The sequence below is a fragment of the Rhinopithecus bieti genome, unplaced genomic scaffold (assembly GCF_001698545.2).
Source record: "Rhinopithecus bieti isolate Rb0 unplaced genomic scaffold, ASM169854v2 scaffold_6151, whole genome shotgun sequence".
In the NCBI taxonomy this organism is placed as follows: domain Eukaryota; kingdom Metazoa; phylum Chordata; class Mammalia; order Primates; family Cercopithecidae; genus Rhinopithecus; species Rhinopithecus bieti.
Genome location: NW_016805238.1, coordinates 485,159 through 500,107, shown reverse-complemented (window position 1 = coordinate 500,107; position 14,949 = coordinate 485,159). Strand labels below are relative to the sequence as shown.

The 14,949-nt window shown below is 33.1% G+C and overlaps 1 protein-coding gene across 6 annotated transcripts in view; it reads left to right on the top strand.

Annotated features, from left to right (window-relative positions):
* The window catches only part of LCORL (ligand dependent nuclear receptor corepressor like), a 186,720-nt gene that overhangs the window by 134,444 nt on the left and 37,327 nt on the right, over positions 1–14,949 (top strand). For 5 of the 6 annotated variants that reach the window (XM_017871767.1, XM_017871762.1, XM_017871765.1 and 2 more), the window contains one exon: positions 8,405–8,498. In XM_017871767.1, the coding sequence (XP_017727256.1) occupies positions 8,405–8,498 (94 nt within the window). Of the gene's footprint in view, positions 1–8,404; positions 8,499–9,822; positions 11,431–14,949 lie in introns of those variants that run through there. The other variant, XM_017871766.1, reaches the window with a different exon arrangement.

Below are 14,949 nucleotides of genomic sequence, written 5' to 3'. Positions count from 1 at the left end.
ATGAATGTTAACATTTTTAGCGTTGTTATCAAATATAAATACTTTTAAAATCTTTTTATTTAATTTCTGTTATGGTAAATATCAGTAGATATAGCCCACATAAACAAAAGGTCTCTAAGGTCTGCAATAATTTTTAAGAGTAAAAAGGAATTATGAAATCCAAACGTTTGAGAGTTACTTGCTTTATTGGCAATTCCAAGTTTATCAGAATTATTATACAAGGAAATTTTTAAAAGCAAAGTAAATGATACCACAAGAAAACAGTGCAGATGGTCATCAACTTAAGATGGTTCAACTTACAGTTTTTCAACTTTATAATGGGTTTATTGGGATATACATTCATTTTTGACTTACTGTATTTATTTATTTACAGTGGGTTTATCAAGACATAGCCCCATCGTAAATTGGAGAAAGTGCTGCCCTAAATTGGAGACCATGGCCAGGCATAGTGGTTCACGCCTGTAATCCCAGCACTTTGGGATGCTGAGGCAGGTAGATCACTTGAGGTCAGGCATTCAAAACCAGCCTAGCCAAAATGGTGAAACCCCATCTCTACTAAAAATACAAAAATTAGCCAGGCATGGTGGTGCATGCCTGTGATCCCAGCTACTCGGGAGGCCAAGGCTGAAGAATCACTTGAACCCAGGAGGCAGAGGTTGCAGTGAGCCAAGATATGTCACTGCACTCCAGCCTGGGCAGCAAAGCAAGACTCCATCTCAAAAATAAATAACCTAAGAATCAAATGTATCACACTAAGAAGCAAATGTAACACAGACACATTATTTGATTCTAATTGAACATACCAACTGTAAAAACACATTTTGGACTCAAGAAATTTCAGTGCAAATTAGGCATTAGAGGATAACTTTACCTATTGTAGAAAAACTAGAAAACAAATAAGAAAATGAAGAAAATAAAAATTATCCTGTATTCTTCCACCCAGAGCTATCTGTAGGTGCTCCTGTGTTCAGTCCTTCCAAACCGTTTTCTGAAGAATACGTGTGCACAAAACACACTCGCAGTGCTCAGCCCCACTGACCTACTACATGAGATATAGATCCTCTGTAAACTGCATAATTTACACTTTTGACATCCTTATGTTGCTAAGTATTTTTCTGCAGAATCATTTTAATACTTAAATTGATTTACTTAGTTCAGTAGTATGCAAGGATCACATATTAATTGTGTGTCATATATAAACAAATATTCTTGAGCTAAGGTTTTAAACTCAATCTCAATCTTAATTTTTACTTCAGAACAAATTCCTAGAAGTGAAATTGCTGGATCTGAAATAATGCACAATGCTGTTGAAAGTCAAGATAGTAGGGGTAAGGGCGAGGTAGTGACTACAAGAAGATACTGAGGTGGGGGGGCGTCAGGGTTGACACTGCTAAGTAGGTGTAGTTTTTATATGGGAAGGTTGAGTTCATGAAAATTCATTAAGCTGTATAGTTAGATTGTACTTTTATGTAAAACATTTATAAAAGGTTTTTTAAAAGGAATCATTTTTGGAGGAGCATGACAAGGAGTCTCAAATATATGGTTTAAAAAAATCAAGTCTTCCACTGTGACATTGTTGCAATAAGTATGCAAACCATGCTTTAAATAATATATTCGGCTAAAACTTTTTACAGAGTAAGGTAATGTAATATAGGGGGTAAAAGAGAACATGTTCTTTAAAATGTTTTCATAGGTAGTGACTTGAAGCCTTTTGAAGCCATGATTTAATTCAGTACTTGCAGGAATAACTGAAGAAAGAAAAAGGAATTACAATAAACGTCTAAAATGGCATTTGGTGGAAATGTTGAAGCCTTATTTTAATTTCACCTGTAGTATTTTGCTAAATTTGCTATTATAATGTTGGCATCTTAAATTCACTATAAGCACTTTACTCTGATTTATATCATCTCTTATAATGAATAGATTAATGAATTCTGTAGTATTTCAGCAGTATATGTACAAAATAAAACACAACGGGAAGAAGATAACCTTCCAGTTAAAAAAACTATTTGAGCCCGGGCATGATGGTTCATGCCTGTAATCCCAGGCTTTCAACAGCATTGTGCATTATTTCAGATCCAGCAATTTCACTTCTAGAAATTTGCGACGCCAAGGCGGGCAGATCAGTTGGCACTCAGGAGTTCGAGATCAGCCTGGCCAACATGGTGAAACCCCATCTCTACTAAAAATGCAAAAATTAGCTAGGTGTGCTGGCGGGCGCCTGTAATCCCAGCTACTTGGGAGGCTGAGGTAGGAGAATCACTTGAACCTGGAAGGTGGAGGTTGCAGTGAGCCAAGATTGTGCCACTGCACTCCAGCCTGGGCAACCAAGTGAGATTCCGTCTACAAAAAAAAAATTACTATTTGAATTGCAGAGGTAGGCAATTGAAGGAAAAACCAATCCTAAGGCTGGAGTAATGTGCTACTCTTGTGTTATTTCTCCCATGACTGAAACCCCATAGTTAAGCAGTAACAATCAAAACAATTTTATTTGCAGTGAACGTAAGACTTCAAATTTTTAAAATTGAAATTTGGATAAACCCAGGGAATGCTTTTACACTTTGTTGATTTTTTGCTAATTAAGTTTACGGATTTTTTTTTATTATGGAAAATTGGGAAAGGCAGAAAAGTATGAATGTATGTATGTAGGCGCATACATACCTAGGCATGTGCATGCACACAATCACATATTTTAACTGCTCAACGCTTTATCAACCAAAGATCACCATTGTTCCCATTTTTGTATATTTACTTCCACAGTTTATGCTATATTGTATTTGATTTGGGGGTTCTTGTTTTACATGCAAAACATGTTTACATCATCTGTATATCAAACTTTATATATCTTTTTAAAATGTTATAGTAGCATTTGCATTTACATGTTTACATCATCTGTATACCAGATTTTTATATCATACCTTTTAAAAACGTTACAGTAGCATTTGCAGTTTTTTCATGCTTTATTAATGGCCTTAATGACAGTGTTAAATTTAATTCTCAAGCAAGTGAAGGAACCATAATTTATGTAACCATTTTTTAAATATTTAGGGTTTTTTAAAAATTGTACAATCTATGGTATATCTTTGTATATAAAACCTTTTTTATGTTAAATATTATTTTCTTAAGCTAGATACCTAGAAGAGTGTAAACATTTTTAAGATTTTTGATGACATATGGCTACATTGTTTTTTGTTTTTGTGTTTTTTAAGAGACAGGAGTCTTGCTATGTTGCCAGGCTGGACTTAAACTCTGGGCCCAGTTCTTCCATCTCACCCTCTCAAGTAGTTGACTTCTCTTTCATTTTCGGTTTTATCATCATTAAAACTTGCACATTAATAAATCTATTTATGCCATCCGGTTGTTGTGAGAACTGGATGAGTTAAGATATGTAATGTTTGTAGCAAATGCTTCACACACTTTCAGTACACTATAGAAAAATACAGTTTTAAACACATTAGGTTTAATGTAAGTTACTAATATTTTCTAGCAATCAGTTGAATATAATTGACAACACCGTAAGAATATCCTAGAGAGGAGGATAGCAAAAGGCCAGATAAGAGATGAAACAGAATGATTTCCTTGGAGGGGTGGAAAACAGTTCTGTTTTATGAAGGTTCCAGTTGTCCTTTTTGAATAGATCCTTTATCAGAAGTTTGCATGACAATACAGGAAAGAAAACAATTTATGAAAATTGAAATCTGAATTTTAACTAAAATTAACCCAATAAAGTGAGTATTCAAGAAATTGCCCAATTTGGCCATGACTTCAATTTTGAAACATCAGTTTATTTTAAATTTAATTCTGGTAGTGTTACATAGACAATTACCTGACCTTGTTCAAAGATTGGATTGGCTTATCTTTAATTCTGTACATTTTACAATAGTGTTTGATCGGAAATAACTAAATTATAATGTTAAATGCCCCATCTCCAACCAGTAAATGAAAACAATTTTGTATTTATTATTAAATGTTAGTAAAAAGTTTGAATATACAGAAAAATACAATGTAATAATCATGTACTTGTTAACCAGAATTAATAAATGTGTTATTTGGTCATATTTACCTCTGATTTGTCTTCTCTTAAAGACCTGAAGTATTTCTAGAAATACAGTTAAGATCCTTTTAGATCTTTTTGTTTACCCTTGGAAGCAACCAGTGATACTACCTATTTACAAAATAGTTTTGTGTGCTTTAAATATTCACATAAATGGCTTAATAAATACACTATCTTGTTCACTTTAATCCTGAAGTTTACTTATTCACCAAAAATTAAAAATCACCGGCAATACTAAGTGTTATCAAGGATGTGGGACAGAAATTTGGTAATATCTATTGTTCAGCACTTCTGAGAGTTTATCTTAGAGAAATTATTGTACATGAAGACAAAAAATTTATAAGGATGTTCATTTCAGCATTGTTTTAACAGTGAAAACTAAAACAACCTGAATACCAACAGTAAATAAATGGGGAATAAATTACAATGTAATAAGATAAACTGCAGAAAATATACTAGTAAAGTTGAATTAATTACCTCCCCCCACTTACTTAGTCTATATTATCCTGTCATAGCATTCTAAGTGCTTAGTTTTATCTACATTATTTACTACAAAATGGTGAGAGAGGATTCCAAGAGTTTATTTTAAATGGATTTTTATCATGTATTTTGGGTTAATTTTAGTACTTTGGAATGATGTACACACAAAATCTAGTTATATCTCCATTGTGAAGGAGTGATGTAATCACCATTCAGATAGATGTAATTATCAGGAGCAAGAAAATATCCTTCCCCCACCCCCGCCATTCCTGGACTTTCTCTATCCTTCCCAAGCTGTCTCTCTCGTTGTTTTTGTTTTTCTAATTCAGACAATCCTCGGAGTAACTTCTTTTGACTTTTCCAGCCCTTGAACTACAGGCTTTATGAAGAAAAGGGAATCATGCTATGAGCAAAATAGTATAGATGGTTAATACTGCTAACAAAAAGTGAGATTTTCTATAGATAACTAAAACTGATCTAAAATTCTTAATGGTATTAGAACTATTACATATTTATGTATTTTGTGTTTACTATGTAAACATTAATTGATTAAAGAATTTTAATGCAATGTGACAAATATGATGGAGTACATTTTTCATTTTCACTAGATAGTATAATGCATTACTTTCTTTATCAAATCCTTTTAGAATAAAACTTTTAACATAGCCTAGATGTGGAGAAAGGGCTATGAAGAAGAGAGAAAAGCATTTCTCAATAGGGTCATTGTTTAGACTTCCTAAAGAGAAAGAATCAGAAGTATAAGCCTATTTGCGTAGGTTTCTGAAAGATGGAGTAGAGCTTCTGTGTAGCTCATCCAGATTAAAATGTGCTATAGTTAGTACTTTATGTGTGAGTAGTCCAAAAAAGAAAAGAAACCTTTATTGCCCTAGGTAGAGAGCTGCCGCCTAGTTTTTATAGTATCTGTAAAGGAGACAAAGGGGTTTCCTGTACCTCCTTTCATAATTTATATTTTATGGAATAATTTTAAATGGAGCATATCGAGTCTAACAGCTTAGAATCGGGGAAATTTCATTACTTCATTCTGAGACAAAAGAGTAACAGACTTAGGGGAGTGTGTTTTATATGCCATAAACTGTACATAAAATGAGCAAAATCAAAATCTGTGAATAAAGTTATAAACTTGAATATGGGTTTGGCAGTTATCCTTATAAGTTCTTAAAGTAGTAAAATTTTAATTGCTAAAAAGAAATGAGATGATAGAACAGAGAAAACAGTTCTTTCTCCTTTTAGTAGGTTTTAGCACTCTACCAATGTTTAGTAACACAAATGAATAAGTCAAGATCCTGGACCTTGAGGAATTCAATCTCATGGGGAAAAAAGATGTATAAATCAATAATTACACGATAGTGTCATACGTTTTATAGGATGCTGTCCATGCAGGAAGACAAAATAAGCATCTTCTGCCTGGGCGGGGGATCTGGGTCTTCAAGGATAAGTAGAAGTTTGATGAGTAGAAGTTTGACAAGTCGAATAGGCAGAGGGAACAGTGTACTGCAATTTGAGAGGCATACCACTGCGTAGCACGTTTGAGGGAATACAAGTAGTTAGATACATGAGCCATGTGAGGTTTGAGATGAATGGAGACTAAGTTTAAAATTAAGCTGGATGGGTAAACTGGGGCAAGAAACTGTCTTTAATAATTTTTCAAGATAGTCTGTGCAGGTACTTTGCTTCTTCAGTCTGTCCCTTTTACCCTTCTAATCTATGGGCTCTAACCTCTGGCCACACTGAATTTTTCCAGTTCTTTGAAATTCTATTCAGCAAACATTTATCGAATACATATTGTATGCCAGGCACTATTGTAAGCTGCAGGGATATATTGATAAATAAAATATGCGTGGTCTGTGCCTTCACATAGCTTACAGTCTGTGGCTAGCACTGGTAGGTATATGAACAACTAGCATTACATTACAACCTGCTAAATAATATAAGTAAGTGTTACTGGTATAGTAACCTATAATGATGATCAACCAACTCTATGTTGTGTACTGAGTGAGGCTGATGAGTTAGATTTGGTGAGAATTAGGAGGGGTTGGTGGGGTGGGAGGGCAGGGGGCAGGAGTAGAGGAGTACGAATCTTCTAGGCAGAGGAAACCAACTCCAAGTGTGAAAGCCCAGAGACAAGAAACAGCATAGCACTTTCCCAGCAGGTTGCCGTGCTCCACCTTTAGCTCCTTGCAGTCCATTCTCCCATAGCAGATTGATCTTTTAAAAACCTAAATTGAAATCTTGTCGGTCTTCCACCCAGAATCCTCCAGTGGCTTCCTGTCTCTGTCAGAATGAAATGCAATGTTCCTGCCATGGCCCAATGGCACTGTGTAACCTCTTCCTGCAACATTTCTGATCTCAGCTCACTCTTGGTCTGGCTTACTTCATTTCAGATACCCTGGCCTATGCTATTCCTCTGACATTCCAGACATGGTTCCATATCATAGCCTCTATACAGACTGTTCTTTCAGAAACGTTCTCCCATGTATCTGCTTAGTTGGTGACCCTCACCTTATTCAGGGCCCTGTTCAAATCAAAGAAACCCGCACTGATAACACTGCATAAAACAGCAGCGCTCTCAGCCCCACCCTCATTACTCTATCAGCTTACTGTGTGTTATTCTCCAGAGTGGCACTATCATAATTGCTGGTGGTAGTGGTGCTGGTTGTGGGGGTGTATGAATTATCTCATTAGATCCTAAGCACTGTGACAATGACTGTGACTATGACAGTAGGTATGTGGTGTGACTTTTTTTTTTTTTTTTTGATGCTCTTCTAGTGCCTAAAATAGTGCTTTGCACATAGTGAGCACTCAATGAATTATTGTCATAGTCTATATAGCAGGCTATAGATGGGATATTTTGTTTTATTTTTCATCTTTGTATCTGCCCAGGAACATACATATTTCATGGATTGATTATGGTTACAGTAAAACCCAGTTGAATTTTTTAAGCCCAGTTGAACTAATATATCTTTAACCATGTATTTTTATAATAATTTTCTATAGCTAAAAACTTTAGTTTTTTAGCTAACTATTAAATAACATTCACAGAATTATTTGCCTGGGTGTTAAATTCATGGTTTATTTTTATCCTTTTTGATCCCTGAAGCACGCCAGATTAACAATATGTCTGAATAATTGAGGGTTTTATTAATGTAAATGGTTATATAATAATTACATTTTAATAACAAATACTTAGGTAGTTATTTTATAACATTATTTTGTGTAAAGAGCTGCATTATCATAAGTTATGTCTTTAGTTGTAGACATAAGCACAGTATATTATGTAGGCAGTGATTTAACTATTTATAGTTCAATAATTTAAAAGAGTAAAATTTTACACTATGAGTTCTAGAAAATATATAGTTCTCATATATTCCTATACATACAGCCACAGTTTACCTTTTGCTAGTCCTAGTAAATGCTAATCATTCAATTCTCTTACTCATCATCACATTTTCTGTTCTCTCTGTTTTGTACAATTTATATCACTCCCACCTTCCCAAAGCATTATCTAGGCAGCTTTGAATGGAAAACAGTCATGAATGAGCAGTCAATGGCTATTCACTACAAAATGGTGGAGAGGTGACTAAAAGTTTATCTTAGACAAATTTTATATAATATATTTAGTTAGTTTCTTCATATCACCTGGCAATGCCAGCTCCTCCTCTGTTCTTTTTTTCCTATATAGTGCCTTCCCAGTCATATCCTGTTCCTAAACCTGTTTAAGATGAATAGGTAATGGCCACATATCAAATACTAGTGTTATGAATTAGTAGATCAACAAAATATGAAATATTAAAATGTAAGGATTGCCTATCTGTTGCAAATATAAAGTTTTTTCTCTTGCAAAAATTATAGGGGATGGAGTGTTAGATCTCTCTACAAAGAAAACCAGCATAAAATCTGAAGAGTCATCCATATGTGATCCTTCTTCTGAAAATTCAGTGGCTGGGTAAGCAATATCTAGGAAATATAATTTAATATTAATATAAAATTATCTCTGCAGAGAACTCTTAATACTATTCTGAGTAGTATTGACGTATATAGTTTTCCTCCAGAATTTTTGTCACTCATAAGTGTCTCTCTCATACCTTTCATTTGTCCTTTCTCTTTCTTTTTTATTCTTTCTGTTAAAGAAAAGTTATCAGAACAATCACCAAACTTTAGTTCATGTTACTAAAATGAACTACCAACTTAATCATAGAATACAAACTAAGAAGCAGGACGAGTAAGAGAATATTAAATTAAATACTCAGGAGGCAATTTTAAGGGAAATATGTAATTTATTAATTTTTTAAAACAATGAACAAATTCTAAAAGCACTGTACTTACTAATTGTTAACGCTAGTTTATAGTGTTTAGATTTTCTTATTGCACTTTAGATGTGGTGGCAAACTACTTAAATATATCTAGCAATCACCACAAAAAGTCCTTTCATGTTTTGAAAAGTGTCATTAATCATTAAATAAATAATTAGTAGTGAAATGCTGTTCTGTTGGATTTTTGGGGTTTTTTTTTTTACAACTTTTTTGCATCTTCCCATTAACTGCACAGGAAGCTTTTTTGTCACATTAAATCTTAGAGGTAGACTGTAATTTGTTTCAACTATGACTGTAGTAGTATTTGAGTCGTAAGGTATAGTAAGCTTTCTGTTTGAGAAACTTTGAAAATTACAGTGATACATTTGAAATAGAAGTGACATTGATAATATCTAAAATGAAATTATTCAAATATAACTTATCTACTTGTTTCAAGTTTTAAATTCTTGTCTAGAGAAAAATTAGTCTTGTGGAAATATGGGATGTTTGTGTTTGGAAATATTCCTGCTGCTACAAATTTCCTTTAAAGGGGTTGACTCTTTTATTACTTGTTTAGCGGTAACGTCACGTTTGTACTAACAAAAACTCCTTTAGGATTTGGGTACTTTTTATAATGGAACTCTAATTGTACAAATAAAATTTATAAGTGTTGCTCTACAAGCATCTGTCAGAGGAATAGCAACATCATGAGAATATTTTTACAAATACTGAGTTAGGATTTTATGTTCTTGGAAGGTCTGCCCGTTGAGGCCACCGTATCATTGACACATTGTCCTACCAGGACTGTAGCGTTTGCTTTGATAAGGAGTAACTACTACATCTCACAGACTTAAAAGTGTCATAAGCAGTGATGTTACCTAAGCAAGGAGTATAATAAAGGAGTGGACCCTCCCCTTCCATAGCTGTGTGAGAGTCTCTCATGCATCAGTTTACCATCGTTTCATTCCATCCATCCAGGAGACTACACAGAAACAGAGAGGACTATGTGGAAAGAAGTGCTGAGTTTGCAGATGGTTTGCTCTCAAAAGCTTTGAAAGACATTCAGTCTGGAGCACTGGACATAAATAAAGCAGGCATACTTTATGGCATACCTCAAAAAACTTTACTTCTTCACTTAGAAGCCTTACCAGCAGGGAAGCCTGCATCTTTTAAAAACAAAACTCGAGATTTCCATGATAGTTATTCATATAAGGACAGTAAAGAAACTTGTGCAGTGCTGCAAAAAGTAGCCTTGTGGGCAAGAGCTCAAGCAGAGCGCACAGAAAAAAGTAAACTCAATCTACTTGAAACCTCAGAATTAAAATTCCCAACAGCTTCCACTTACCTCCATCAGCTAACTCTACAGAAAATGGTCACTCAGTTTAAAGAAAAAAATGAAAGCCTCCAATATGAAACTTCAAATCCTACTGTACAGTTAAAAATTCCTCAGCTACGAGTAAGTTCTGTCTCAAAATCACAACCTGATGGTTCTGGTCTGCTGGATGTTATGTATCAAGTTTCCAAAACCTCTTCAGTCCTAGAAGGATCAGCTCTCCAAAAACTGAAAAATATACTCCCTAAACAGAACAAAATAGAATGTTCTGGGCCTGTAACTCACTCAAGTGTTGACTCTTACTTTCTACATGGGGACCTCTCTCCTTTGTGTCTTAATTCTAAAAATGGAACAATTGATGGAACCTCTGAAAATACTGAAGATGGATTAGATCGAAAAGACAGTAAGCAGCCCAGGAAAAAACGTGGCCGCTATCGGCAATATGATCATGAAATAATGGAAGAAGCTATTGCAATGGTAATGAGTGGAAAAATGAGTGTTTCCAAAGCACAAGGAATTTATGGGGTACCTCACAGCACTTTAGAATACAAGGTAAAAGAAAGATCTGGAACACTGAAGACTCCTCCGAAGAAGAAACTACGATTACCAGACACTGGGTTATATAATATGACAGATTCAGGGACTGGCAGCTGCAAAAACAGCAGCAAGCCTGTGTAGATTACTTGTTAGGAAAATGTGTGTGTGTGTGTTTGCGTGTGTGTGTATGTGCACAGGTGTGTATTTGTGTGTCTATATACACACATGTGGGAATTACAAATGCTCACTCTGACAGGAGACATGAAATTTTACAGTTCAAAAACCACTTACATGCCTTTTGAAAAAAAAGTTTTATTCAGGGTTTTCACTGTGGACAGAATTATATAGTTGCTTACTTAATTCTGATAGTTTGTATTTAATCCTTGTATAAATAGGTGAAAAAGATTCAGGTTTTCTTTAGTAGTCAATAGCATAAAGCGTTGTGGGAAAACGAGTAATTGTCAAGTGAAACATTTTTATTGGTGAAAGACCATTCCAGCCATTCAGTTGAACCATCTTATGATGGAAATATGATATTAATAGTTTATGAACATTCTATACAACATACTTAACAGTTGTTGTATATATGTCAAACAACCAATCAAAGTTTAAATAGACAGCTATCTCCATACTAAGAAAAATTAATATATACAGTATTAGTACACTACAGTGCATTCTATGAAATACAAAATGCACTCAAGTGCATCCACCAGGAATAGAAAAGAAAACCTTAAAGGATATGTATAATGAAATTTAATATTTATCATTTAATAGTTGATTTAGCAAGAAGTTGGGGTTTATAAGGTATATACTTAAAAAAAACTGACACATAGTTAACCCCAGCAGCTATAGAACCCTTTAATATAAGATGGAGTACTAAGAACAAAAAATAATTTAAATTTAATTATTAAAATAATTTAGTTTTGTTTTCATTTGAAAATAAGCTAATGTGTAAGGTTAGAAAAGAAAGTTGGAATGCAACTTAGAGCATGTTTATAATGTGCACAGAAAAGCTTGAGAATGATAATTTTGGTTTAAATGTGCTGGTTAGTTGATGTTATGACTACTTTAAATTTTAAGGATTGTGACACACTCCTACTATTGAAAAACCTCAGTGTAACTTTAATATATTTGCTGCTGTGACATTTCAAAACATTTTCAGTTTATCAAAATGAATTGCAGATTTCATTTTGGTGGGCGATACATTATCATTTTGCTAATAACCAAATTTGCAGTTTGTTCAGGGTCTTGAATAGATTTACAAATATTTAACACTGAAGCTGTTTTGAACTTTCAGTAATGTAAACTCTACTAATTGGGTAGTTAGAAGCTGGGCAGTGCATTTTAACTTTTACTAGACTCATAAGAGAGACTGGTCATTTTTACATAGCAGTTTTAAAATATGGGTCAAAGTATCCTTGTTGGATTTATGGAGTATGCAACTGTAGTGGTAAAATGTTATAAAGCATATGCCTTCATATAAAGAATAGGGATTTGCTTTATGTATTCAAAATTCTCTGAGTGCCCCTTTCTCTGTTAAAATTCAGGTTCTGATCATTTTCTAAGCCAGTTTTCCTAAGCCCAAAAGGAATACTTTTAGCTGAATTTAAAAAATAAGTGCACCTTGTCAAATACTTGTGTTTTTACACTTGTGTTTGTGTGTATTTAATAATCACATATACGTGTAATACTAAAGAGATTTCAGCTATTAAATTTTAAAACTGCTTACATGTTTAAAGAAACTGAAGAGTGAGAAACTACACAACCAAGCAGTTATTTGGTCTCTGAGATCGATACTGAACCCTCTTCAGCTATTAATGTTACCTGCACACTAGGGTATGAATCCTCTTTTTTTTTTCACCCCAAGAAAATATACATCATAGATTACAGAACAGCAGATGTCAGGGTCATCTTTCTTTTTAAAGAATTAAGCCATATTTTGTGAGGGCCAGAACTTGGATTATTTAGTATATTTCCCCTTCCCCAATGAAAACAAAGTTAAAGGTAAAGTACATATTTCAAAACAATTTTATTGACCTCTTTATACAGAATTTTACTTGGAAAACTTTGGGGGCTTTGAATGCATTACATAATATTTATATTGTATTGAGCTTTTTTATTCCTCACACTATATCTACATTAATAAATTGATTAAGAAGTTTATAGTAAAGGGAAACTTACAGAACACTTTTGTATCATTTAAAAGATGACCTGACCAAAAACTTTACAGGATTCATAAATCAGGGATCATTTTGCTATTGACTTCACAGTAATCAGTAGTTTTATAGGTAATATTATAGTTAATTTGCAGCATTTTAGTACTTGTATTATTTATTTTTGGTCAGAAATAGTAAATTAAAATATTTTTTGATAGTTTATAGGTAATAATCAACCCATAACTTTTAAAAGAAACAAAACATTTCTATTATTGAGTTAACATTTGATTATACAAACTAGGAAAGGCAGGGAAATTCCCCTTCTCCCCAGTGGTTCTATTAAGATGACCTTTATGTTAAACTNTATTTCCATTGTCGCAGTAATTTAGTAAAACTCTGTGGCTGCCTTGATTTTGACAGATTTTGTTAATATAAACTGATTGTTAGGCAATTAGTTATATTTATGCATAAATCAATTGCACTATAATTCATGAATTATTTATTACAATATTTTCTAATGAATTCATGTATCTGTCTTGTGTTGTAAATGTACTGTAATTCTGTTCCTACTTTGTGTTGTTATATATCTAAATCTGATTGTATGAATTTTAATTGTTCAGTTAACGTGTTTCTAGGTTGTAATTTGTAGTAAAGCACTTCAATGCTTTTGCACTTAAATTTACAACACTGTTGGTGTGTGATTGATTTACTCATTCAGTAAAAGAAAAAAAGAAAAGAAAAGAAAAAACTGACTACACTGACTTCTTTGATTTACTTTAGGAAGCAGTTTTATTAAATATAGTATTCTAATTTACTTTTTCTGAAGAAATATTCCAACAAGTTTCTAATGGGCAAAATGGATAGTCACATACTAAAAATAGGCAGGATGTTTGGTTATAAATCAAACAGGAAAAGATTAGAAAACTTTAAAAGCAAAGGATCTACCAAAAAAATACAATTTTAGAACCTTATATAATCACCCGAGAATAATTCTAGACTGGATACTTACATGTGTGTTCAACTATTATTTACTCATTACTAGGTTTTTATTTAAGATCCTAACATGCGAGAAATATGGGGGGAAATGTTTGAAGCCAAATAAGCATATTGTGAAGTTCTATAATTTGAGATGTTAGTTTTCTGCTATCTGATACATAAGATAGAACCTAATATCTGAATATCTAATTTATACCTTTATTAAGCTGTTCTTATAGCATTAGATGGGAATTACTGGCTACCATATTATTTTTGAAATTCCATTATTAATAAACTGAATACGAAAACTCTAAAAGCTTTGCTTAGAATGTCAGAAAAGGGATATAAAAAGTGGTTTTGTAATTTTGTGAGTTTAATCAAGTTGATATTATAACATTGTTTCAGAATACTTAACACTAGTCATTAGTTTTGATTATTTATACCGCATACCTGGCTTTATTAACAAAAAAAGCCTTTGAGCATTTCAGGAAGAGTTATGAATGGTTATTAATCTTTAAAATACAACATATTTTTCCAAGAAGCATGTAAATTCTTTATTATGCCATAACATCACTTTAGAAACTGCTGAAGTGCATCTCTCACAACATTCTGGGTTTTCTTTTGCTTGTGTGAAAATTAGTCATTTTTAATTTGCTGGAAAAGAATATAATTAGATCGTAATCTTTGATAGTTATCATTTCTTCCTGCCCTTGCTCTCTACATATATTTTTTAAAACTATCTGATTGAATCCTGGGAGTCAATTGCATGATTTTACACTCCCAACCATGACAAAATTTATAAAAAATTATTTTCAAAAAGGAAAGGATACTGGGGTCATGTCCTGTCCCCATCTGTCTAGAGGCAGCAGTGGACTTTAAAAGTTTTATTGTAATTTCATGTCTCTTCTCACTTTGTTTGATAGCTTCTTTATGTCAAATCACTAGTTTTAGTGAAACATTGGTTGAATCTAGTTATCTTTTTTCCAGAAAAGTTTTGATCACGTTTAAAATTTGCTTTCTTATTTTGCTACTCAAATAACATAATTTTTATAAAATATAAGTGAAATATTACTTATCTCTGAAACAAGCTATATCAGTTTTAGG